We start from the raw sequence: 27,326 nt of genomic DNA on the forward strand, positions 1-27,326 counted from the left end.
TCTGAGTTTTGTGGTTGTGATTGCTTGCATAATGTATCTTAATTTGATTTTGGCTAAATTGACGGCTCTGAAACCAGAAATAGAAGAGGTTCCAAAAGCTAAATTTGCAAGAAAACCATGATTATAAAAAGTAAGCTTAAATTGCCCTTCATTCTCTTTCGTGGCTTATGAATATAGGATGGATGTCTGTTTGCAGCTTTTTTATTGTTGTTGTTCTTTACTACAGACCTTTTATTTATATGTGTGTGTGTCCAGTGCATATGTGCACGTGTCAGTTCGTCTGGAGCTACAGTTAACAGGTGGTGATAAGCCATCCAATGTGGGTGCTAACAATCAAACTTGGTTCTCTCCAGGGGCAGCAGGCTTTCTGTATCTGCTGATCCATTTCTCCAGCCCCGTGAGATTTTTTTCAAAAAGCATGGTTTTATAGGGTTTGCCCACCTACCCCAGTGTGGAATGGATTCCTTATCACCAGATGGTAGCAAAGGATTGAAAGGAAAATGGCTTGCCCTAGGACAGGAAAAGTAGACTTTGTCCCACCCAGTGAAGCACATAGGATTGTTCCCACCATATACACTATCTCAGTGATTGCCCGCACAGGTGTCTTGTAGCATCCCCTGGCTTCATGGTCTTTCCTTTCTACTACCAGCTCCCTTGAAAACTGCTTTACTTCCTAGTTCTGTACTGTTTCTTCTTGTTTAGCTGTAGAACCTGACTTTGCTCTGTGTCTACTTAAGGCCAGACCTATCTGTATCCCCCTTAATTCTTGCCACAGCACTGTGGTGGTTTTAGAACTTTGTTTGGCTCTCTGCCTCAACCCCACATCCAACCCAGAACTTTTCACTTTGAGTGATTTGACCTTGTTGGTTCATTGGCATTGTGTTTCTAAAACGATATCCTTTATTTTGCCCCAGTCTTAAGTGAATCCCAGGATAGCTAGGGCTCTGTTACACACAGGAACCCTGTCTCCATAAAGAAAAAAAAAAGAAGCAAAAGTGTTTTCAGATTTGCTATTCAAACTCATTCTCTTGATAACTCTGGTATATTAATGATTTGTGAAATTAAGAGAAAACTGAATATAATGTGTTGAGCAGTTATTTTGAGATATTATCAATTTGGCTTTTTTATTTTTATTCTGTTAAAACATACTGACAGTTTCTTCTTTATTTTCAGTGGTCTGGCAGCTGGAGAAGATAATGGACAGAGAGGTTATTTGCTGACTTATGTCATTGCATACATTCGTGTAAGTTGTATTTCTGACATTAATTTCTTTTCTATTGCCATGATGAAGGAAGGCATCTTATAAAAGAAAATGCTTAATCTGTGGCAGAGGATGATAGTCCATGACCATCATGGCAGGAAACATGGCAGCAGGCAGGCGTGGCACAGCCCTGGAGCAGTAGCTGAGAGTTTACCTCTTTATCCACAAGTAGGAGGTAGGGAGAGCTAACTGGGAATAGTGTGACTTTTGAAATCGAAAAGGCCACCCCCTCATTGGCACACCTCCAACAAGGACACACCTCCAAATCCTTCCCAAATAGTCCTATGAGCTGGAGACTAGGCATTCAAATATATATGAGCCTGTGGGGTCATTCTCATTCAAACACCACATTGACTTGGGTTATAAATAGTAGTTTTCTTGCTTTGAATGGATAAAATCTATACATTTTTTTCTGTATAATTTAGCATATCATTTTACTTGAAAGCCTGGATTTACTGTGACATTTTAGAAGGCCCTTTAAGACTTGTTTGTGTGCTTTTGAGGAACTTACAGGTGGTTTAATGTCTTTCTGCCTTTTAAGAAAGGGAACCAGCCTCTGCCTGAAAGCCAAGTGTGCCTTTCTTAACGATACTTGGGTTGGAGTCAAACTGTCCTATGTGGCAACAGTCGTCACTTGATTTATAATCCATCTTAAAGATTTATGAATCTTTATCCTTTCTTTAAAGATTAATACTTGATTCCAAGTAGTCACTGATTCAGAAGTGATGATGACTCTGCACAAGTCAGAAACTGTGTGTGACATCTGTTCTCTCATCTCTTCCACACATGCATAAGTTTTCCTGGAGAGACTCCGTGCATTAGAGAAATATTAGGGTTCCTTTTCTGTGTCAGATGCTTTATCTGCTGCTGAGGCTGTGGAGAGCAGCACACAAGGCTCCTGTCCTCAGAGAGGCCATGCCACATGTGGGAACTTTCTAATTTCTTATGAGACAAACATCAGGTGAGGTTAGACCAGAGGCACACTACTAACAACTTCCAGAAATTCTGATGGTTTATCAATTAATGCATCAGTTGTAATCTCATGATTTTTTGTGTATCTTTACAGGATTTGGGTTTAGAATACTATATAATAGGAGAATCCTTTGAGACGTCTGCTCCTTGGGACAGGTAAAACCTAACAAAAGGACTTACTCTGAAATACTTTATAATTGATGCATGTATGTGACCATGTTATTTGTGTGTGAATATGGAAAGTTTAAAATTTTTGTAAGAAACTTTGAAGTAAAGAAGGTACTCTTTTAAATTAGTATTGTGATCTGAATACCATTGCTTTCATTGTTTATCCCACCCCTTTTCTGAACTAAGATCAATTTCCTTGGAACTCAACAAACAAGTATATTAAAGTTAATGTTTTGAAGACTCTTACTGAACAAACACAAAAAGCTTCTGTGTAGTTTGACTTAGCTTAGGTGATTTCTTATGCCTAAATGTTCTTTTGAAAGCCTTCTTCTCCCACCCCAGATTATAAAACCTTTTTGCCTCCTTTTGTAATGGTTCATTTAGTTTTGGTGTGTGTGTGTGTGTGTGTGTGTGTGTGTGTGTGTGTGTGTGTGTGTGTGTGTGTGTGTGTGTGTAGATTTAACAAAATCTTCCCTTGCATTTAAATAATTTCTGAAAGGAATCCAATTATAAGATATTAAGGATAATTTCTATTTTTACATTTAAGCAAACTTTTGGTACTAAAACACATGATACAAAATGTCCTGGATAGGACTATTTGGGTTTCTCTACTGGAAACACACACATTCATACCCATGAATGCTCACACAGTGTAGGGAATCAATAGTAAAAACTGTGAAATACTTTTATAAACATGGACTTTTGAGTTAACTTTCCTAAGAAAATCATCGGTATATTTTATTTTCTTTGAACATACGTACATTTCACCTTTCCTGTATAAAATGTGTGAGCTCTTGTTGGTCACTAATGAAGTACAGCAGATCCGTTTTGACCACCATTCAGGCATTAAGTATTATATATAATGCCTGAACAGTATATATCCTGTTCTCATGCCTAATTTTTTCCTCTAGAAAGCACCTGTCTTTTCCACATTGTCTTAACCTGCTGTGGATTCTGGCTTTTGGTGTACTGGTAGTCAAATTTCAAGAATTATTTGAGATCAATCCACTCTATAGGATCACTGTGTTATTCACTCCCCCAAAAGTGCTCACTTGGTGTTTTCGAAAGATCTGTATGATTCTGGCTGTCCTTGAACCTGCCATGCAGCCCAGACAGAGAACTTGTGATCTTTTTGCCTCAGCCTCTGCTGTTTGGATTATATTTTATGTACTACCATACCTCTCCTTTCTTAGATTTCTTTAAAGTACATTTTAACAAGGGGACTAAATCTTAGAAATAAGAAGAATCGCCAGCTCGTCACCATTGATCCCTTTGGAGCAATAGTTTGGCAGGCAGCTCATGTCAGTTCTATCGCTGATAGCTTCAGTCCATCATACTGCTCCTTACTGATATAGTCCTTAGTATGGACTGTTACAATAGACTGCCTGGCTTACATGTTTTAAACTGAGATCTTTCCCCACTCACCTTGAAGTGTAGTGTCAGGGGGTTTCGGGTGTCTGGGGTTGCTGGTAAAAGCCCTCTGGTCTATAGAAGGCCCCCTTTTTGTGTGCCCTCATGTGGCTGAAAGCAAGCCTTCCCATCTCTCTCTCTCTACGACAAACTACTTCCATCCATTAGGACTCCACCCTCACGACCTGACTACCTCGACTCCTGCTATCACATGGTGTGAAGGGGAAGATTTCAGTCTGTACATGCTGAGGTGGACTTGTGTCTTCAGGGTTAGTATAGTGTTACCACTGTAGCATTACACATTTCCTTGTTACCTGCTTATGTTCTCTTTTTATTCTTCTAACTGGAGTCCAGTCAGTTAAATAAATATGTAAATGCGTGAACTGATGAAGAAATAGCTTAAGGAAACTTAATGTTGTATTCAACTATCTTTTCTAGGGTTATAGATCTGTGTAGAAATGTAAAAGAGAGGATAAGAAGGGAGTGCAAAGAAAAGGGTGTTCAGTTTGCACCTCTTTCTACATGCAGGTGAGTTTCCATAGTCGTTTATAGACTCGTTCTGAAAAGCAGGGTTTTAAACTTACGTGTTGCGAAGGTGGATATGTGTGTGTGAGCTGCATGTGAGTGTGGGCACAGTGTACCACAGTGCACGTGGAAATCAGCCTGTTTGTCTACCCTGAAGTACATTTACCCATGGAGTCCCCCCAGTGTCCCCAAAGTATTGTTTTTAAACAGTTGTAAAATACAGTTTTCCAGCTGAGAAGTAGGTTTGGCCTAACTTCATGTGGCAAACTTCCCCGAACATCTCACTCTACTGTCCTAACTGTGCCTCAGCCCTCAGCCCCGGAGGCTTTCTGCCCTCTCAGGACCTCATGGCCATGAAGAGCAAGTGTGCAAGCTCCTGGACAACAGAAGCCTCTCTTGCTCCCTGGAGCCACAAACTGCAGTGGAGGCACAGCAATGAACTAAAGGAACAGTCAGTGTGCCGGTGCCTTCCTTTGTGTGTGTGTATCGGAGGGGCATGCGACCTTTCCATTATCGATTATATCTGTGGGAATAGGATAAAGAACAAAAGGAGTGAAAGACTCAAGTGATAATTAACTTGTTACTTTCCAATAGATGTTTCTTTGGTAATAGAAGTATTCTGTGTTTTTGTTGTTCGGTGGACACAAGCCACACTGGTTACTAAGTGATTGAAATGTTGCTTGTGTGAAGTTTAAAAAAAGCCACCTGTAATCAGTATCTTCCATATTGAACAGTGATTGGTTAACTGATCTTAACTTTTTTATTAAATAACAAATGACTAGAGTCACATTAACATAAAACTAGCCAGCACAGTGGCAATGTTCTATTAAAATCCGGTTATATATTCTATGTATTGATGTTAATGACTCCCTCATGAGTAGTGTATACTCTTAATTGATATAAACACACTTTACTTATCCTTCAGGTTTTTTTAACTTGATTATTCCTAATCTGAGCACTTCGTAGTTAAAATAGTTCTCCAATTTTCTTAAACTTGTAAATCTGAAACTTAAAATGTTAATGTTCAGGGATCTTTTTATGAGTGTGAGTTAACATTAAAAGAAAAGCACAGCTGGCAAATTGACTTGGCACTGGTAAGCAGTTCATTTCTTCTGCTCTGAGGCACCTAACATTTGGCCTAAAAGACTATTACAGTTTTAGATTAGATTCGGTTTGAACTGTGTAGTAAGAAGTATTTGTTGCTTCTGTTAGATTGAGTCCTTTGTTGTATCTCTATAGCTTGCGTTTGGAGATTTGATTGTGATTGTCCAAACTCCCTTTACATGCTTCCTAATTGCATTTTGAAAACCTAGATATTTATTATGTGGATGATTTAAGAACCTCACATCCCTGATATCTTTTGTATAGACACATACCCATGGAGTTATAGACAGTATTTTAAAGTCATGCCACTGCATTTGAGGTCATCATTTTATTTGTTTTTCAAATCCTTTCTAATTATTTTGAGCTTCATGAAGAGGCTATATTTAAGTCTGATCCTATTTGGTGTTTGAACATTTCTCCCACTTCTGAGCCATGTTTTGTTCTGTTAACTTTAAGAAGTTTGGATGACTTGTAACTGATTACCGCATTCCGCCAAGTCTGTTTGGAAAGTTTGTTTGTTGTAACATCTGAATATGATGGATGTTTTGTTCATTTCAGGTCAACTGGAAAAGCGTTTACATTGCTTTAAATTTTTTTAACTTTGGAGAGATAATAATCTAGACTTACAAAAAGTTGCAAAATAGTATAGTGGTGTTAGTTTTTTTTTTCCTGATGCTGTGGTAAACTACTCTGGTAAAAGCAGCTTGAGAATGGAGAATTTTGTTTTAGCTCACCATTTGAGACACAGTCCTCCATGGTGAGCAAGTCAAGAACACAGTGGCCTCCAGCAGCTGGTCACATCCCTTTCACAGCTAGAAAACAGGACAGAGGCAGCTGCTGCTCACTTCCAACTCTCCACATAGTCTGGGATCCTCTGCCTTGGAATGGTCCTGTCTGAATTAAGATGAATTTGCTTGTATCAGTTGACATAATCACAGTTATCCCCTTCTAGATGCCTCTAGATTATGTCAGATTGATAGTTAATTAGCAGTAACCATCACATTTTCAGATACCACCTCACTCATTTTCCCAGGATCAATATCCTACATAGTTACATAGTATGATTATTAAAATTTAAAAACCAGTATTTACTACTATCGATTGATTGACTACTATTCTGGTTTTTAAATCTGCATAAAGCTGTTGATATTACTTATCTATCACCGTATACATCCGACGTCTCTAGTATAACAAAGATAGTAAAATTATACTAATTGTGTTTTAAGATATGTGCCCTTTTAAAGTCATTAAACGGAGCATAAAATTGTCAGCTTTCTTCACTCCTGTTCCTGTAATCTACAAAGTGTCCTGTATTGACTGTAGAGACCATATGAGTTTTTTCTAGCACTTCAATGATTTACTTTTGTATGCCTAGAATTTCTTGAGCCACAAGAATCCAATCAAATGACAGCTCATGGTATTGTTTTCAGAGCATTTATGTATTTTGCAGAGGTGATAGCTTGTTTGTGTTTTATCATCAATATAGTTTCTTTAAATAATAAAAATTAATTTAAGTGCTTGGTATTTGCATGTAGTGGTATATAGTTCATATTTCTGCTCCAAATAGTTAATGAACCAGTGAAGGAACAAGTTCCTTGTTTCTAATGTTGCCTTTATGGGTGGTCGATACTTTGTGTAGTATGTCTATTTACTCTTGCATATAAAATGTATCCATGTGTATAGACTTGAACAATAATGGTACTATGCTTCAAATAAGTTTTCTATTATCTATACAAAGAACTAATTGTACATAAACTGGATGTAACAGGATAAATTATTTATATTGTTAAGAGAAGGACTTTCTAAGTCAGGTTTTTGTTAGGTTATTTTGACTGTGCATGTTAAAGCAGTTTATGCCAATACTTACTTGACTATATTTTAAATGTTTTCAGATATGCTGTTTAAAATAAGGTTCTGTTACTTGTAGATAACTTCAATAAGCTCACTGAATGATGTTTTTTATATAAAATACTGTATTTATAAACATTTTTGCTTCATTTCCCTGTAGCTTTAGTACCATGAAACAGAATAAGTGAGCTGAGCCATGTATTTGCAATCTTGATTAACCTCACATTTAAATGAAAGCAAAATCCTTTGTTCCCAACTGTGTTCTTAGTTCACCTGTTTTGGCAATAGCCATAAAGATAGCCAATGGGCCCTTTTCCCTGGGAATGGGAGATTGAATAAAGGATGAGATTGTGGCTTGGATAGATTGCCTAGTGATCTTATATTTGAAGGTTTTAATTGTTAAATCTGTTTTCACTGAACTTTTTTGAAATCTTTTTTCCGTTTGTCTTTTAGGGTGACACAGACGTACGATGTAGGTGCATGTATCTACTTCTATTTTGCCTTTAACTACAGGGGAATTAGTGACCCACTGACTGTGTTTGAACAAACTGAGGTAATTTTGCGTGTAGCTTTTATGTTCTTTTATTAATTTAAATAAATTTTAGTATCAGCTTAGGAATTTTAGTTTGAGTTACGTTAGTGACACATGGTGTGCCTGACTGCTAGACCATTGAAATGAAAGATATGTTAAGTCAACTGACTTCCAAATTGTCAGTCTGAAATTAATGTTGGGTATTTCAAATCCGGTGTCTCTTTGGTTATTAATTTTCAGTGCATTATAGCCAATTAAATAACAGCAGGAACCTTTAATACTGTAGGGGTCTTTTGAGTCCCTTTGGCAGTCCATACATCTCCAGGTGGTAACTGCTCTTGAGGTCAACAGCCCTCATGTTCTTGATCTGTGCTGTAATATATTCCCATGTTTGTGAGTTTTTATGAAACGACTGTGTATAAGGTCCTTGGGATTCATTTGCTAGCAGTTTGAATTACATTTCTTAAGTGTCCTTAAGCTGCTGGTTTTTATAGACTTGGGTGTTGACTGCTATATTCCTTATTAGAAGCAACATAGAATTCCTCCACTAAACTGGAAGAAGCAATAGTAGATGTGTCACTTAGATACACAGGTGCCCTAGTTTTTTAAGTTGATGATGTTCCTGCCAATGATACCTATCATCCTCAGAAGTTTAAGTATATTCTTTATATGTTTGTTTGTTTGTTGTTGTTGTGTGTGTGTGTTTGTGTACAGGGACATGTGTGCAGTACCACACAAGTGGAGGTTAGAGGATAACCTGGGGGGGAAGGGGGTGACTGTTTCTCTCCACTATATGGGTCCCAGGGATAAAACTTAGGTGTTCAGGATAGTAGCCAGTGCCTTTAAGCACTGAGGAATCTCGCTGCCCTGAAGTTCCACTGTATTTGTCTCTCTCTGGTCCAGTTATGAAAGTCTTTGCTTAGCTGCGCATGGTATTTTCAAGCACAGAGGAGGCAGAGGAAAAAGGACTGCAGCAAGCTTGAAAGGGTCACCCTGGTTTGTGCATTGAGTTCCAGGCCAGCCAGGGTTATATAGCCTCATCTCACCACAAAACAAACAAAGCCTCCTTCCTTGGAGTTCACAAATTAAAATTATTTCTGTTTTCCTAATTCTGATCTCATGGAGCAGTTTTATTTGAAGTGATTTATTAGAAATACTTAGCTCTTGAGCAGAGACTGGCATACCTGTGAAAACTCAGCTCCCAGGTCCTGTGGTTCCTTCAGAGTACTTTGCAGGGAGGCCTGGTCCATCTGCCACCTGGGCAGTCATCTCCCTCAGCCACCGTTGATGGTTTATAGACATGAGTATGTCTGAGGAGTTCAAGGTATAGGAGATAATCACCTTGTGGCTATTAAATATTAGCAAATCATTAAGAATAGAAAATATAGCGAAATATATGCATAAACAACTGTAAATAAACCTAAATCACTTTGTATACTAACCTAAAATTTTTTCAATTAAAAGAAAAAAGTTAAAAGCGGGCCATGGAGGGGTTAGGTAAGGGAAAAGGGAAACAGAAAGGTCCAAGGCAATCCCAGGTTCCATCGCCCTTCACTGTACATGCTGTCTGTATTTTGTTCTATGTTTATCTTTTGACCCAGGTGCATGCCATAAGGATAGCTAGGACTTAGCATGCTAGGAGGTTAAATAAGGGGACAAAACGAAACTTGGCGTTATTTTTTTCTCCCTCCCTCCTTCCCCTGTCCTCCTTTTCCCCTTTAGATATATGTGTAGAACTACAAATAACTTATCCCATGTGCTTGAACTGAGAGATGTCCTCCGTAAGTGCTTCTGGATGCGTAGTGGAAACAAATGAAGAGTTCAAGCAAATTGCTTGGTACCTTCCTGAGTATCTGGGGAGAAGTCAATAAATGTTAGCTACTCCAAACTGAAATCCAAGTAGCAGCAACATTTTATGTTGTTTCCATTTACAGGCAGCTGCTAGAGATGAAATCCTTGCCAATGGAGGGAGCCTGTCACATCACCATGGAGGTATTTTTAAAGGGGGGATGATATAGAATTTCTGATATTCCTGCTTTTAAAAATAGTTGACTCATTAAAATCTGTAATTTTATGCTTAGAAAAAAATAAATGTAAGAAATTTTAGAAAAATTTAGGAAGATGCATGAAGACAATCACCTAAAAATCAAACTCTTAGCCTCTAGACTCAAACCTCTTGTCCTTTTTGATTTCCCTTGTAACTGTGTTATCTAAGATGCTGTGCATATGTGTTTAGATCATTCACATTTGCTTGCTGGAATGTTGGCGTTCAGGAGGGTAACGATTTTTTCATGTGGGTTACTGTATACTAGGACCAAGGGCTTCCGTGTGTGTGGAGAGATAGTGGAAGAATAAGTCGACTAGGTTGTCTCAGGAACATCAAAGTAGATAAATTCCTTTTTCTCCTTTTCCTAAACATATTCTTTCCTTCAGTTCTCTTCAGTTCTCTTTCCTCTTTTTCATGTGTGTGCACTTGTGCATGTGTGTTTCCTTGCATGTATACTGAATGCATGTGTGTGTCCATGGATGTGGAGGCCTGAAGCTTGATGGCTACCTAATCCATTGAGTCAGGGTTTCCCAGAGGTGCTAGTGAATGTTAGAATGATGAATGAAAAAGGAGAAAAGGGGTACCAGAAATGTTTCAAGTGGAATTAAAAGTTGAGGTATGCTATGGGCCTTACGCCTTCTTTAAAAACAGGAACTGTAAGATCTGTGTTTGAGTAAGTATGACAAAAAGAACAGAGAGTGAGGATGGCTGACTGTAAAGAAGGGATGATAGAAGCTAACTGTGATTTAGAGAGTTGATTATTAAATGGCTGTTTCCTTGATTGTGAAATGATGGGCTGGAATCACTCATGTTTTGTACTATGAGAAATTTTGCCAAGATTAAAGGTGACCAAGTGACTTGAGTAGGGCAGAGGAGAGCCATACTGGCAGCCTTTCTGTGGTCAGCAGCTTTCTTTTACATCTGTGAGGATATTCAGGCCTTCCTGGGGGTGGCTGTGTGTGAGGTACCCAAAGGGAGACGTGCGGCAGTTGCTTCACAGATGTGGAGGGCTGCTGTCTCTAAGGTGCACAGCTGTACTGACACAGTGCACCTCTAGAGCACTCCCTGCAGAAGAAAGTAGACTAAACCCTGCCGCACATAGATTTGAAACGGGTTTTATTTGTGAAAGTTAGAAAAGTTATGCATATGTTATATATTATAATATATTGTATGCTTTACCCAGTACCACAAGTGAAGTCAATAAGCAATAATTGGGAAAAGTATAACTCTTACCCTGTAATATATTGATTTGTCAATCCTTGGTCCAAAAGCAAAGTCTGTAAATATTCCCCATGAGTTTTGTTTGTGATAGAGAATGAGCCCCAGCCCTTACAGCTGAGCAACCTCTCTAGCTCTTATTGTTTTATTTGTGTGTGTGTGTACATGGTATATACATATATATACACATATATATATGGTATTCTTAATGCCTTTTAGTCTTATATAATGTGTTTTCTATATATTCTATATAGAAATATATTCTATATATTCTATATATATATATAGAATATATATATATTCTATATAAGTATTACTGGTCAGCTAAGCTACAGAATTTCCAAACATCTTCCTTCTCTTGAAGGGTGTCACAGTTAGTCCAGAGAATGCGTATTATATTCAGAAACTTCAAGATTGGTGTGATTTGTGCCATGCTCACTGCTGTTAGCTTGGTGTCCCTCACTTCAGGCTGTACTGTCCAGGCAACTACAGACACAGTGAATGCCTGATTGTGAGAAAGGAAGAGAAGCTAAAAGGAAGTGTTAGCACTTCACAGCTCTCAGTGTTTTCTGGGGTCTGTGTAACTTCGTCTCCTATAGTCCTTGTCACCATGCTGCTGAGTAGCTGTTCTTCATGTCATGGAATTCAAAAATAAGTTGCTGTTGTTAATGTAAGTGCTTCATTCTTCAGTGCCCTGTCCTTACACCAAGAAAGTTAAAATATTTGAAATGATTTAAAATAAGATTGAAATTGACTGCCTTTGAAAAGAAATACTATGTATTAGCTTTCCTTTAAGACTTTAAGTCCTCCCTTTCTTTAATTTCCACATTATCTAAGTGTCCCAGAGGGGAATCAAAGTTTTAATTTCTTCATTATAGATATTTTTATTTTTAGTAGTTCTTTCCCATAAATCACTTACTTCCTTGTATTTTACACTTCCTGATTGTAGGCATACATTTCACGATCAGGTACTGAAACAGCACAGGGCAGTTCATGTTACAGTGTCTTGGGTATTATTTCTGTTGCTGTAGATAACACCATGATCAAGGCAGCATGGAGAAGAAAGGGTTTATTTGGGGCTCATAGTTTCAGAGGGTTAGAGTTCATGACAACCACAGCAGTGAGCATGGCTGCAGGTAGACAGACATGGTGGTAGCAGACAGCCTACATCGCAAAATATAACCAGGAGACAAGTAACACACCTCCTCCAACAAGGCCATACCTCTTAATCCTTCCCAAACCGTTCCACCAGCTGGGCACCAAGTATTCAAATACATGAGCCTATGTAGACCACTCTCATTTCATTATCACTACATAAAGTAAAACTACTTGTACAACTTGTGTATATTTTCAAGTTTAGAAATCTTTGTTAGACTTCAGACTGAAAAATTCCATTTATTGACTTGTAATAGAATATCGCAAGGTTTGATTCCATATTAAATTTACAGGCTGCTGCATTGTGGGACAAATTTTAAAATTTCTGTCCCATTTGTCATATTTATTTTCTATGTGATCAGAAACAATGACTGCATGGAAACTAATTCCAAACTACCTAATTTCCTGTTGTGCTTAGAAAAGGACTTGGGCTTGCAGAGGTGCGCAGTGCACTTCACATGTGCTCAAGTGAGGGTTCGGTCTTGCTAAGCTGCTAGAGAGAACCCATCCTTTCACTCCCCTATTCACTCACTTGTGACAGTCTCGCTCCACAGTCAAAACCATCCTGAAGATTTGTGCTGGTGACTCCAGGTCCCAAAATTATGTCACCTCTCCTGGTACCATCTTAGTTCAACTCTGTTTCCTACTCATGTACCATAGTCCCCTCTTAACTTTTCTGGTCCCCCTCCCTTCTCTTTCTGCTGGTAATCTTTTCTTTAAATCAGGTTGTCTCCTCACATTGAGAATAAAATTATCAGGCCTTCGTGGATGCAGTGGTGTGTCCATCCCTCTTTCTGCCTTTCTTGGCAATTTATATTGAGATCCTGTCTCAAGATGAAGATTAAAATGATGTTCTGAATATAATTGGATGGTGAACACTTACCTCACATGCAGAAGGTCCTAGGTTCATTCCCAAGTACCACACGTGTATATGTGCACATACCCTAATATATGATCAAAATTATGACTGCATATGAGTGATACATACCCACATGTACATACAAATTTAGAGTACTATAAATAGGAAAGGACATAGTCTTTTAAATCAAATCTGTATTTACTGGTGATGCCATAGGGAAGCAGGTTCTCTGAGCTGCAGTTGTCCTCAACTGCAGACCAAGAGTTCACCACTTCATAGGCTTATTATAGGACGTAGCTGTGACAGTTGTATAGCATCTGACATGCCTCTCATGTAGAGGCTGAAATACTATAGTGTGTATTTTTAAGTAACAGGAGAGTACCAGGTAGATCTCTGCTTTATTTTCTTAATCTTCCTCACCAACCACTGAATAGTGGATTATAGTTTGTTTAAAAAGATGTGTACAGGCCGGGCGTTGGTGGCGCACGCCTTTAATCCCAGCACGCGGGAGGCAGAGGCAGGCGGATCTCTGTGAGTTCGAGACCAGCCTGGACTACCAAGCGAGTTCCAGGACAGCCTCCAAAGCCACAGAGAAACCCTGTCTCGAAAAACAAAAACAAAAACAAAAACAAAAAAAACAAAAAACAAAAAAAAAGATGTGTACAGGTAAGGGGGTCTGACACTGTCATTTTCATTTATAGCTTTAAAGTCTCATTCTATAGGTCTCTTTAAAATCTGCATGAAAGAAAAACAAGTTTCTTTCACATTCTCCAATGAAATTGGCTATAGTAAAATGTCTGTTTTCATAGTAGCTTTTCTGAAGTTAATCATTTAATCTGAACTTTCAAATGTTCATTGTAATTATAGTTTCATAAAGCAGAAGTGTTTTTAATTTAAAATTTAAAAAGTATGTCTAATTGTGCTGCTAGGCTTACTGTTAATGCTTTTGAGAAGACACTTTTTATATGTATAAAAGATTTTCCTCATTTGCTCCCTGAACTGAAAATTGAAGCTGGCCTAAGTAGCAATTTCTTTATTGACCTTCAGACAGTATCATGACAGTCTCAGTACTGTTTGTTTTGTTTTGCTTTTAGTACCAGAGTAGCAGAACTGTTGGCTAGGAGAATATTGATGCAATTTCTCTTGGAGGGTTTGGCCTGTAATTGTGATTAATAGCAGTTACTTTCACTATCTGGAAACAGACAGGCTGGTTTGTCTGCCTACAATCATGCTGTGATAAATGGAGCTATTTTAATTCTGGTTTTGTGTATCAGAGAAAACAGATGTAGTCTGGGACTTGAGGCTGAAGGGAATAAGGAGTCTGCCTCACTTAGTCTCCGTAGCTCTTGTGTCTGCAGCTGATGTGCTGGTTAGATTAAACAGCATAGTTTGTGTCAGCCACATACTTAACTTCAAGTCCTTTGTGGTAAGTAAAATACCCTGATTGAGTTTACCAATCTTAATTGAAATATTGGTATTTAAGCAAATCAAAACTTACTAGCTTTCATCTCCCTGGTGGTCAGAGCAGAAACTAGTAGTTCAGAAATGTTTGAAGAAAAAGAGGCTGAGAAGAGCGTCTGTTAAAAACCTGTAGTGTGAAATAGAAGGAAGGGAGGGAGGAAGAGAGGAAGGAAAGAAAGAAGGGGAAGGAAGAAGAGTATTCAAACACAATCAGCAAGAATATAGAATACAACCACATATAAAAATTAACAGCAAATGTAGAAACCAAAATCTAAAACATAACAGCATTCACACCTACAAAAAAATGAGTAAGAAAATATACATAAGCTTTGTATCCTATGAAGTTACAGAATGCCAGTGGAAGAAACCAAAGAAGTCCTATGTAAATAAGAGGAAGTTCATGCATGGGGTAGAAAAGACCACATGATAAAAATATCAATTCTGTCCAAACTGATTTATCTTTTAAACACATTTTCTATTAGACTTTTGTTTTTGCTTTTTTTGGGGGCGTGGAGTGAGACAGATTTTCTCTGTGTAGCTCTGGCTGTTCTGGAACTTGCTTTGTAGACCAGGCTGGCCTTGACTTCACAGAGATCTGCCTGCCTCTCCCTTCTGAGTTTTGGGATTAAAGGCTTGCACCACTACCACCTGGGTTTTAGTAGTTTTTTTTTTAAATGGATCTAGGAAAGATTATTCTAAATTTTATATGATAAGACAAAAGAACTGTATAATTAAAATAATTTTGGGAAAAAGTTTTCCTGATTTTGAGCCTTATTATAGCTCCAGTAGTCAAGACTGCAGTGTTAGATCTATGTAAGATGATAGAGAACACAGAACTCGGTCCACATACCTGGACTCTTATTTTGACAGGAACACTCCAGTGAAAATGATACTGGAACAGCTATATGCTTGTAAGCACACACACATGCAACTGCATACAAAAGAACATTGACTTAAATCTACATTCATATAGAAATTAACCCCAAATGGGCTATGATCTTAATGCAAAATGTGAAACTCTGAAAGTATTAGAAAATAGCATAAGAGAAAATCTTCAGGTCTAGAGCCAGACAAGGAATTCTGGGGATTGGATCCAAAAGCATAATCCACAAAAGGAAAAATTGGTTAACTGGGCTCAACTCTAACAAGATGAAGATGTAACAGCCTGGATATCTTTTAGCCAGTGAATGGCTAAATAAATCCTGTTAATCCATGTTCTGGAATACTATTCAGTAACAAAAAGGAATGAACTATTGACTATATTTAGCTGCATCTCTACAGGACTGTGCTAAGTATATAAAAGCCGATCTCAAATGGCTTCTTGCCTTTATGGTTCTATAACAGTTTTGACGTGACGGATACTTTTGAGACAAAACTGTCCAGCATCTGGGCTGTACCAGTGTCAAAGCCATGCACTCTGATTAGCCAGTATCTGAGTAGTGTGACCAACAGTGACTGTATCAGAACACCATGACCAAAAGCAAGTTAGAGAGGAAAGGGATTATGTTTTATTTGGCTTACACATCCCCACTGTAGTCCATCACTGAAGGGAATCAGGAAAGGAACTCAAGCAGGGCTGGAACCTGGAGCCAGGAGCTGATGCAGAGGCCATGGAGGAGTACTGCTTACTTACTTGCTCCCCCATGGCTTGCTCAACCTAGGGATGCCTCTACCCACAATGGGCTGGGCCTTCCCCCATCAATTTAGAAAGTGCCCCATAGGCTTGTCTGCAGCCCAATCTTATGGGGGCATTTTCTTAGTTGAGGTTTCCTCTTCTGAGATGACTTTAGTTTGTGTCAAGTTAACATAAAATGACCTGGCACAATGCCAATAACAATTGCCCCATTAAGGCAGCCAGAAATGTCTGTAGGTGTTGCTAAATACTAGCCACTGCAGTTGAGAATCACCAGTAAGGTCCAAATAGTCCTTTAGATTTTGAAGAAATGAGAACTTGGAGTTCTGTGTCATGCCTTTTACCTACTACAGAATAGCTTTGAGTATCTCCAAGAAGTAATGCCAAAATAAAGGGAATATAGGGTGAATACAATCGAGGAAATAAAACTGCATTACTAGATTTTTGAATCCCTGTGCAGTATTTAAAGTGTCTTAGAAATAACTATAGTTGAGTTCTTTTATACTTGAACTAAATTTATTGACTATCTTACTATGTGGTAGATTCTGTGTTATATAACAGGATTACAAAGTACAATAAAATACTGTTCTTAGTCTTCAAGAAAGATAAAATCTTCTGGTCTTTTCTACTTTTATCTGTCTCATTTTATTTAACTCTTCACTTGGTTTGGTCTCTGTTTTATAAGCACTCAGTTCTACTCTGGTTTAAATGTCAAGTGTATCAGAATAATTGATGTTGCTTAAGACGGATTGACTCCCGTTCTTCTGATCTACTTACTCCAATTATTGAAATTTCTTTTCAGTTTCTAGTCTCAAAAAAGCTATTCAAACATTCAGAGCTATTAGATAAACTGTGTAGACAAACCCTTAGCATTATAAAAACCTGGCATTGCTAGCCAGCTTAGTGGATGGATAGTGGACATAACTGTAACTCCAACACTCAGGCCGCTGAGGTAGGGCTATCACAGGGTCAATAAGACAGAAAGAAAACAGGCATTTTAAATGTCGGCAATAAGAGAAATTGAAATAAGGATTCTGATTGCTTTTGTGGTATTCATCAGTTTGTCTTAATGTCAGAAGTTTCATTAGCAGATGACACTGATAAGTAGTGCTGTGGCCTTTGAGCATTCAGTTTCTCTTGCGAAGTCAGGAAGAATCTTAGTCCCATCTCAGATTCTCTTAAGGGCTAGATGTTATCATTTCTCTTGGTAGAGGTTTGTTGGATGGCATTTATGAAGCATACAGCTTTGCCAGAATCAAACAACCACACTGTATGTCATGGAACAAGCAGATATGTAAGTCAGAGACCTTTCTAAGTCTCCCTTTAAGAAGCATTGTTAGCTCCACTAACTCAGAGTCAGATTGCCCATTGGTTTTCTTTGTTCTCATTAGTACCTAACAGGTACCAGAGTATTCAAACTTCATCTGACAAGACACTGGATGTCCATTCAGTAATAGTTCTGTATATAATCTAGCAATAGTTTCATCATGCTAATTAATGGAAAAATAAGAAGCTTCTGGGGACTAGAGAGTGATGGCTCAGTAGTCAAGAGTGCTTTCTACACATCACAAAGACCAGAGTTCTGATCTCACCACCCATATAGCAAACTGGCCACCTGGTATACTCTGATAACCCTGGTTCTGAGTGGAATGGAGACAGGAGGATCACTAGGACTTGCTAGCTGCCCTGTAGCTGAGAAAATGTGAGAAACCCAGCCACAGAGGAGTAGAGGAAGATACCCAGCCACAGAGGAGTAGAGAAAGATACCCAGCCACAGAGGAGTAGAGGAAGATACCCAGCCACAGAGGAGTAGAGGAAGATACCCAGCCACAGAGGAGTAGAGGAAGATACCCAGCCACAGAGGAGTAGAGGAAGACACCCAGCCACAGAGGAGTAGAGGAAGACACCCAGCCACAGAGGAGTAGAGGAAGATACCCAGCCACAGAGGAGTAGAGGAAGATACCCAGCATCTTCTTTGGTCCTCCACATCCCCAAGAAGCACATATGCCATACACTAATGGAAGGAAGGAGGGATGGAGAGACGGAGAGAGGGTTAGCCATGACTCCAGCCCCTGCTTTGCCATTTCTGTTACCAGCTCACAGACCAGTACCACCAGTTGGTTAAATTCTTTCATCAAACATGTTTATGAGGGACCACAGCTATGCCTTCTCCCCCGCTACTTGCTAGTTCACTAATCAAATGTGTGTTAGATTGATTATTGTCAAAGTATAAACCATAGACAATTTGACAAGATAGATGTGTAAATTATCCTTCTGACAGAACTAATGACGCACTTCAAGCACCTTCTGTTTTCCACTGCTTGGTGAGTGACTTCATTAAGTATGCAGTGGCTGTTGGGTGGCTTCTCAGACAATGGTTCAGTTCCTTGTGGAATTGCATTATTACTAGAGGTGTAAAACCAGGCAGACAAGCTAGCTGTTGGGCATCCTGCTGAGCTTCTAATGTGCTCCATCTTGTTGGAGCAGTTGTTTGCCGTCTTTTCAGGACAATTACATCCATAACCACAGGACACATTCGGTGAAGCTATATTACAGATAACCGTGGAGACTGGCACTGACTGCTCGTCATCCTTCTCCTGAGCTGCCGCAGCATGAGTAGCACCTTCCACAACTCAGAATAGCTGCTGCTGCTGCTGCTTCTTTATTTACTTAGCCTCACAGAGCAAATCTGGGAATGTGGACTTTTAACTTGCTTAGGATGTTACAATAATAGGTGAATCTAGTGGCAGATGAAAAAGCTCAGGTTGCAGCATGGTGCCGAGGTGAAAGCAGTCCTGTTGGAGATCTTCAGGTGGAGGCTGCTTGAGGAGCCCCTGTGTGTGTTGGCTGGTCTCAGACAGAGGTCTCTGAACAGAAGCTTTCCCTGTGAACTTTAGATCTCCCCCCTAGACTCCGCTTCTTGTAGCTCTGCAATGCTTTGTTTATTGTGCCAACCACAGATACCTGGCTTTCTGAAGTACCGTGCCATTTGACATTTGGATGATGGTCTGGTGGTTTCATGGAAAACTGGACTGAAAGCTGCTTGGAGCTGAACTAGTGTGGTATTTAAGGTTCCAAATGGTATTGCTGGGATGTATTTCTGCAGCCTGATGAATGGGAGTATACTTTAAAGTGACAGTTCAAATACTTCAATGAAAGGCTTCCCATTTCTGTTGGCCAATTAAATCTCTGTTGATGACTTTGGATCATTAATGAACATTTTTTAATCCAGTTATTATAATAATGCATATGTTTGAGGAGTGTCCACTGTGATAGCCCTACCATAGATTAATACTCAGATTTTGTCATGTCAGAGAATACACTGCGTTGCTTTCAGTGCCAAAGCAAGTTGAAAGTCAGAATTCTTTTTAACTGTCACTCACAAAAGTTTTAGGTAGAAGTGGCTGTTTTTTATTTAATGCCTTTAAAAATAATTGACTAGGCTAATTATTGTGATACTTCATTGCCTCAAGTTTGTAAGACCTAAAATAAGGAAAAAAATTAAGTGATCAGTTAGAGGAAGTTAAATTTAAAACAGATTAGGCATCTGCTTTTGTGTGTGCCAGAAAAAGAAAAATGTTTAAATCTGGCTGGACAATGGCAAGAATGTCAACTGTCATTTGAGGTACATGGGATTATTTAAATCACTTGGAAAAGAATTTTTGATTGGAAAGATTCATAACTAGATCTTACCCCCTGAATCCTTTGAGTCATTTTCTCATTTCTCTTAAGCGTACTCCTTAAAATATTCCAAAGAGCTATATAGCTTGTCATGTTTGTCAGTTCTGCCCAGCAGATTCATTTTTCTGTATTTTTCTTCAGCAAGCTTCATTTTCTACAAAATTTTTACTTGCTGGGAGTTTTAACACGGGGTGGGCTTTTGGATAAGCATGATCTTTTTCATCTTGTTATTTGTAAAATAGCCTGTGATCTCAGTCCACACTTCCTTCGATCTCCATTTTATAGTTTACAGAGAAAGGAGACAGACACTGTGAGGCACAGACTTCCCCTGGGAATGCATTGGGCTTAATGAGCTTGATAGTCTGGTGGGCTCAATAAATCAAACAAAGCAGAACAGTTCTCATTTTTGAATAAAAGGATTTATCACACAGTGTTTGCTCACTCATGGTCACAAGATTGATTGGTTTCCAGCATTCAAGGTGTGTACTGAAGCCTTTTTTATTTTGTTTTCCAGTGGGCAAGTTACGAAAGCAGTGGCTAAAGGAGAGCATCTCTGATGTCGGTTTTGGGATGTTAAAGTCTGTCAAGGAGTATGTGGACCCCAGTAACATCTTTGGAAACAGAAACCTTTTGTAACTCCATGGATAGCATTATGAAAAATGTTACCTTTTTAAAGTCATCAGCTATGGTTATACCAGTAATTATATCAAGGACTGTACATTTGTTTGTTGGTTTCAAATAAGTTGGTTTTTGTTCTGTGCTTTGTTTCTACATCTATAGATTGACAGATGGCGTTCCTAGGTCTCTCTCATTGTAGATGTACCTGTTTATAGTCAACTAACTGGTTGTCATTTCAGATTTATCTGAAGAAGATGCTGCCAGCTGTTTTACGTGCTCCTCTAGGTGAGCCGGGGCAGATGGTGTCATCTGCTGCTCATCTAGCCTCTCCTCTGGTGTGTCCTTTCTTAAACATTTCTCTAAAGCAGATATCTAGCAGATTCTGCTGGGGAGAGATATTTGTGTGTGTTGTTAAAAGCGTCCTTTCCTGAGAGTAGGCCACTGAGGGAGAGGACACTCAGGCCAGGACCAGCAGTCTGTTACTAGCATGCCTTCATCTGTATAAGGTGCTCAGCCTAAGCTTTGCTTGAAGTGAATACACAGTTACAAACTTAAATTGCCAACATGCAAATTACTCTGTGAGCAGACACATTTTTGTCCTTGTGTCTGTTTCTAGTAGGTGTGAGTTGTATTTGTGTCACCGTGGGTAAGCTGTTGTTGTGTCCTGCACCATCCATAACGTGCTTTGTAAGGAAAGCTGCCTTGCTACAGGTGACGGGCAGGGTTACCGTGAAGTGAAGGCCATTGTCCACCCTCCAATCCTCATGTCTCTGCCGTCACGTGCTTTGTAAGGAAAGCTGCCTTGCTGCAGGTGACGGGCAGGTGTTACCGTGAAATGAAGGCCATTGTCCACCCTCCAGTCCTCATGTCTCTGCCGTCACGTGCTTGTTGCCAAGTTGCACAGGCAACTGCAGCATGAACAAAGGGAAGGCTCCTGAGCCTGCTGTCTCCAGTTTAAAGACTTGGCTAGAGACACAGTCGTCAGTTGACTCTTAGGTTTGAAAGCCTCTATAATTTCAATAACAACAATCTTTTTTTCTAATTAGCCACAAATAGCCTGATAAATTTTCATGGAAAATTAGTTTCAATTCAGTTCTTAATAATGGTTTAATGACTTTTTGAATTACTGGTTTAACCTAAATTTTAAAAATGTATTACTGCATATGCCATAATCACAAGTTTGAAATATCCTGTTTCTTAAATAAAAAAGAGACTATTAATTACATTTAGCAGACATTTTTACATTCACAACTGGATATTGAAATAAGTAGAACAATTGCTTTAAATCACTGTTGAGGTTTCTGATTCACATTGTGAGATGGGTTCTTTTCTTAATGCAATACCTAACTTTTGATAATTTTTTAAAATATTTAATCAGATAATTAAGTCAAAATGCAGACGATCCTTTAAAAGGACACACTGTCTGTCTATGTAGCAACAGCTCCAAATATATTGGGGCAGTTTGATACCTTTTTTTATCTGAAGTAGCCTTAAACATAACAGTGAAAATTTAAAATTGACAAAATGATATTTTTAAGACTTCAAAATGATAAATAATTTTTAACTATTAAAATTGGCCTAAAACTAACAAATTTAAATCTGTTGGAAAAATCAATATTAAGCATTAGTTTAACAACAAAAACTCAATATTAATTTTGGAAGCTGCCTCTTTATTGATGATTTATTTTCAATTATAAAATTTCCATATCTTTGATTAAAGATTTTGATGGTTTGAAATAGCTGGACACTCAAGGAAATTGCCTCTAGAATTATAAGATTCTTTATAAAATGCATCTCTTCCTGAAGATGATTCTCTAATTGGTGATTGATATGTAACATTAAGTAAGATTCCAACATCTCACTGAAAGTGTATACATGTTTCCAAGTAATTATTTTTAATAAACAGATTTACTAGCAGATCCAGTTCCTTGCATGTGATTGTTAAAACCTTTTCTCCCAGGAGTTCAGATTTACACAGCCTTGGCAATCTGTACTGTAAGTATAACTGTCACCTGAGTAGTTGAGTTCACTATCTGACATGAACTTTATGGAGGTTAGCAGTTTATGTCTTTTCCTCTGTATGCAGGCCTGACCAACCTTGACTCTATAATGGTTACTACATTTTTCAACAGGGATCATTTTGAGATACAAGAATATTCATTAGTACTATTTCACTCTGACTGTAAATCAGGAAGCCTTCCAACCCACTTGTGGAAGATGCCTCCAGGTAGACTGTGTCTTCGGAGGAGCATGAGTTTATGAATATGCACAAAGCACTTATTAAACCTTGCCTCTTTCAGAAGTGTCTGCACATGGCTTCATGAAGCTAAACCCAAGAGAATATTGTTACCTGGAGCATCTTAACTCATAGGTTAGTTTCTTTAAAAAGCTGTAGCCTGTTTAATATTCAGAAGCACCTAACACTGACCCATGCTTTTTTTTTTTTTTTTTTTTTTTTTTTTGGTTTTGGTTTTTCGAAACAGGGTTTCTCTGTGGCTTTGGAGGCTGTCCTGGAACTCACTCTGTAGACCAGGCTGGCCTCGAACTCACAGAGATCCGCCTGCCTCTGCCTCCCAAGTGCTGGGATTAAAGGCGTGCGCCACCAGCGCCGGGTGACCCATCCTTTTTAGATTAGTCTTATGTGTAATATTTTGCTTAGATCTAATGATGCCACATATAGGTTGGGGTTTTAGTGGGAATAGGAACTTGCTGCTAGTAAGATTTAAATCCTAAAGACACAAGTGGATAGGCTCTATTGACCTAAGAGAAGTGTTGCCTTAATGTGTGGTGTGGTGTATAGTGGTGTATCAGCAAACTGAGTACCATGCTGTGTTCCTTGAGTCTCTTATTTAGCTATATTGTGAGGCCACTTATTTCTTGTGTCCAGCATTTCATCAAAGAATACAGGATTAAACTCTGCTCTTTTTAGGAATGGGAGGTTGTTACTCGAAATGCTTACATATTGTAGGAATATTGATCTAAGATTATTTGTGAATCTGGAAGCCTTCTAGTATCCATATTTGTGTTATTAGTTTATTTTGGAAAACAAAAGTTCAATAAAAGACAAGCTTCCATCAGTGTGTATATTATATCAGATATAAACACATGCAAGAGCCCTCCCCTTTCTCCCCCTCCAGAACATTGTAACTGAGTACTAGTTTGCATATTTGAAAAAGCCTTTCTGCATGTTCGTCCCAGAGATTTTCCTTTGTCATATTCTTTCATACCAACAACTTCTAATTGTAACTGATCAGAGAAGCTCCAAAGTCCTAACATGAAGTGTGCTGCTCCAAATGGAGCTGGGTTTGGTATCACTGTCAGAACACAGTGATGTGTGTAGAGGGACCGCGTCACACCGTGGGTGACAAGCCTGAGCAGCCACAGATGCTGCCTGTGCACGTATATCTCCAGCGTGGGGGACGCTGAGACAGCAGTGAATGGCTGGAGCAATTTGGAGGATTTTTCCTCTCCTTCCTCTTCAGTGATTTTGATTTCAACTGGACTCCACTTGTGGCAGGGAGCACAGCAGGGAGCACAACAGGAGCAGCCTAGGACTGGAGTCTGAGTTTCTGCCTTTGGCTTTATCCTTTGTAGAGGCCTGGCTTGGCTCAGGGCTTTATGTTCCAATAGGAGCCATCTGCCTGAAGGTTCATTTAATTCTTTCTCTTTGCTGAAAATAGAAAAATCACTTCTACAACAAGAGCGAAATTCAGAAAGTATACAAGGTTTTCTTCAGCTGTTGAAGTATGTGTCTGACATGAAGGATGTAACCCAGCTTTCTGTTCCTTAAGCCAAATAGTGTTTGTCTTCAGTGTGAAACTTAACTGTAAAAACTGCTTGTATAATGTTAAGAGATTATAGAAATGTTATTAATAAAATGGACATGGCCTATGATTTTTTTAAATCAAAAGGAGGTGTGAAGCTGTTTTTTCTTCTGTTTGCATATATTTTTAATTTTACTTTTTCACTTCATATTTCTATGGCTTTGAAAATAGAAAATAATTTTTATAAGTCTGCTAATGTAGCATAATCAAGACAACCTAACTCTGACTAAATCCCTTTGACTTTACAGCTGAATATATCCTAAGTTGGTTGCATCAGTGTCCAGTTATTTTAAAATCAAGATTAAACTTTTAGGTTGTGTTTAGTCTTTTGATTCTGAAGCATTCCCTTTCAAACCTGGACGGTCACAGTGAGTGTTCTTACACTTTGTAAAGGAGTACAGTCAATCCCTTAATAGAGGGAGTGAAGATCACTGATGTAGACCACACTTGAGCCAAAGAACCCTCACAGAGTTACTTCTATTCTGTGAACATGAAAAGACTCTTTTGATGTTTCCAAAGGATATTGTTTTATTTTTAAAGAAGGAATAGGTAATACATTGTTTGAATTTTTTTTTTTTGATACTAGAGATTTGCTTCCTGAGAGCAGGAAAACAGGAGAAAGAATTCTTGAGCATAGGTTGCTTGGCTACACTTTATTTGGAAGACAGCTGATTGTTAGTGTTGTTTCTCAGCATCACAAAACTCATCCTGTGAAATGTTGTTTTCCCCATGACTGTTCACAGAGGTCCTGAATGCCTGTGTCAGTTTCTCTAAATGGGTATTTATTGAGTGATAATTTTAACACCAACCCCTTAAAGCACATAGTGCCTTCTTGGGATTTTTCTCTTTTCTTCCATGAAACAATTTTAAATGAGAGAGAGCATGTCTGTAAAGACAGAGATGATTTAGCAATTCAAGTTCTTCCTCTCCAAGAACACATCAGAATTTGGTGACTGTCTGGTAGAAACACTGTTCAGTGTTTATTTGGGTTGTCTGTATTTAACCAGTTATATGCCAAACCTGGACTCGTGCATCTAATCAGTTGGTGGGATTTGTGTCTACTTTTCATTCCTGTTGTCCCAACCTGGTAGCCCTAAGATGTGGCTTGGCAAGTGCAAATACTTGGCAAGCCTTGAGACTCCCATTGTATGTTTTTGGTGTGTTCACACAGCTGCCTAAGGAGCAGAGCCTGGAAGCAGGGTTTGTAGTCCTTATGGTATGTGTCCATCTTTTTTGTATGTGATGGTGCCATGGGAATAATATTTTGTTCCTAGGCAATAACAAATTCTGTGAGAAGTAGGTGTGTTCTCTACAGCTTTGTCCTTTTTTGCTAAACCTGTGAAATACTTTGCTCTGATACAACTTGACTTGAATGATACCTTATCCTGAGTCTTCCTCCATGGCAGTACATGTTTCTGCCAGTACTGTAGTAATCTTTTGAGAATTACATGTGGGTAAAATGTATATGTAAGCCATTATACCACTGTAACTAATGCATAGGAAACAATTCTTCCCTTTACACTTAGGCTAACAGTGGATATGTAATGGGAGGTAACATTTCTCAGATTCTAGTAGAGCTTGTCAAGTTCAAACTGAGCCATGCGTAGTCCATATGCCATGCTTTTAGTGTATGTTCAGAATTTCCTTTTATTGGTTTTTCTTAGACTGTGTTGTTTTAGAACAAAAATGCCCATGTGTAATTTTTAAGAGATATGCTGGGAACAAATAAAACATTTCTAAAACTAATAATTGTTTACAGAGCTTTTATTTCCTAGAGATCTCATTTAAACCTCGCCAATAGCATCTCTCTCAGAAATAGTTCAGTGGTTACCAGCACTGGTTGCTCTTCCAGAGGACCCAGGTTTGATTCCCAGTACATGGGGCTCACAACTACCTCCAACTCCAGTTCCAGGAACCTGATGTCTTCTTTTGGCCCCCATGGGCGTTACATGCATGTGGGACACAGACATACATGCAGATAAAATACCCATACACATAAAATAAATGGGAAAACTGAAGTGGAAAGCAATTGAGGAAGACTCAGTGCCAACCTTGGGGTTTCATGCATGTAATCTACACACCCACAAGTGCACCTAGATATATGAACATGCACATGTTCTACGTTCACATGCTTAAAAAAATCTTTAGATGTGGACAAACTCAGAAAAGGCAGCCTAATTCATTTTCAGTGCACTTACTAATAACAAGACTAGCAGGCACATTGCTACTGCTTTGGTGGGGGTGGGGTAGGAGGTAGGGCGGTGTCTTGTAGTTAGACCTCAGCTCCTGATGGTAAAAACGTCATATGGCCACAGGCTGTCCAGACAGAAACTAGAGTTGTCTGGGAAGAGTGAACTTTATTGAGGAAGTGCCCCCACCAGATTGGCCTTGAGCAAAACAGGTATATGTTTTAAACTGGTGATCGATGTGAGAGGGTACAGTTTACTGTGCTCAGTTTACAGTTACCCCTAGGCTGACTGACAGTCCTGGAGTCCATAAGAAAGCAGGCTGCGCAAGCCAGTAGGCAGCATTCTTTGATGCATCAGCTCCTGTTTCCAGGTTCCTGCCCTAACTTCGCTGAGTGAAGGACTGATGTAAAACTGTAAGGTAAACTAAACCTTTCCTCCCCAAATTGCCTTTGGTTGGGTTTATTACAGCAGCAGTAACCCTGAGATAGCATCCAGCCCACAGCCCTCATAAACAAGCCCTCATAACGTGGGGCCAAACACCATGACCGTTCTGTGAAGGTTCCTCTAAGCCAGTTGTGTCACCCCTAAGGAGTGAGTGTCGTCTGTGTCATTGCAGATGAGCCACTGCTGTTGTCACCAGTACTCCTGGTTTCTAGTGGTCTGCCTCTGGTGAATGGGTGTGTTTGCCCATGTACACCCAACCTTCACAACCTTGGTGCATCATCCATGCTATATCAAAGACCACAATCAAAGAGATGTCTTGAAGAATCCAAAGCCTTTGACAGGTGTGTAGCACTGTGATTGGGGGGGGGGGGGTAGGG

The 27,326-nt window shown here is 39.0% G+C and overlaps 1 protein-coding gene across 2 annotated transcripts in view; it reads left to right on the plus strand.

Moving 5' to 3' along the window:
* The window catches only part of Agps (alkylglycerone phosphate synthase), a 95,071-nt gene extending 72,662 nt beyond the window's left edge, over positions 1–22,409 (plus strand). For both annotated transcript variants that reach the window (XM_040745623.1, XM_040745624.1), the window contains exons 15-20: positions 1,174–1,243; positions 2,328–2,389; positions 4,250–4,339; positions 7,742–7,841; positions 9,755–9,812; positions 20,389–22,409. In XM_040745623.1, the coding sequence (XP_040601557.1) occupies positions 1,174–1,243; positions 2,328–2,389; positions 4,250–4,339; positions 7,742–7,841; positions 9,755–9,812; positions 20,389–20,510 (502 nt within the window). In that variant the 3' untranslated portion in view covers positions 20,511–22,409. The remainder of the gene's footprint in view (positions 1–1,173; positions 1,244–2,327; positions 2,390–4,249; positions 4,340–7,741; positions 7,842–9,754; positions 9,813–20,388) is intronic.
* The last annotated feature ends 4,917 nt before the right edge of the window (positions 22,410–27,326 follow it).

This window comes from Mesocricetus auratus, unplaced genomic scaffold, assembly GCF_017639785.1.
Source record: "Mesocricetus auratus isolate SY011 unplaced genomic scaffold, BCM_Maur_2.0 Super-Scaffold_100004, whole genome shotgun sequence".
In the NCBI taxonomy this organism is placed as follows: Eukaryota; Metazoa; Chordata; class Mammalia; order Rodentia; family Cricetidae; genus Mesocricetus; species Mesocricetus auratus.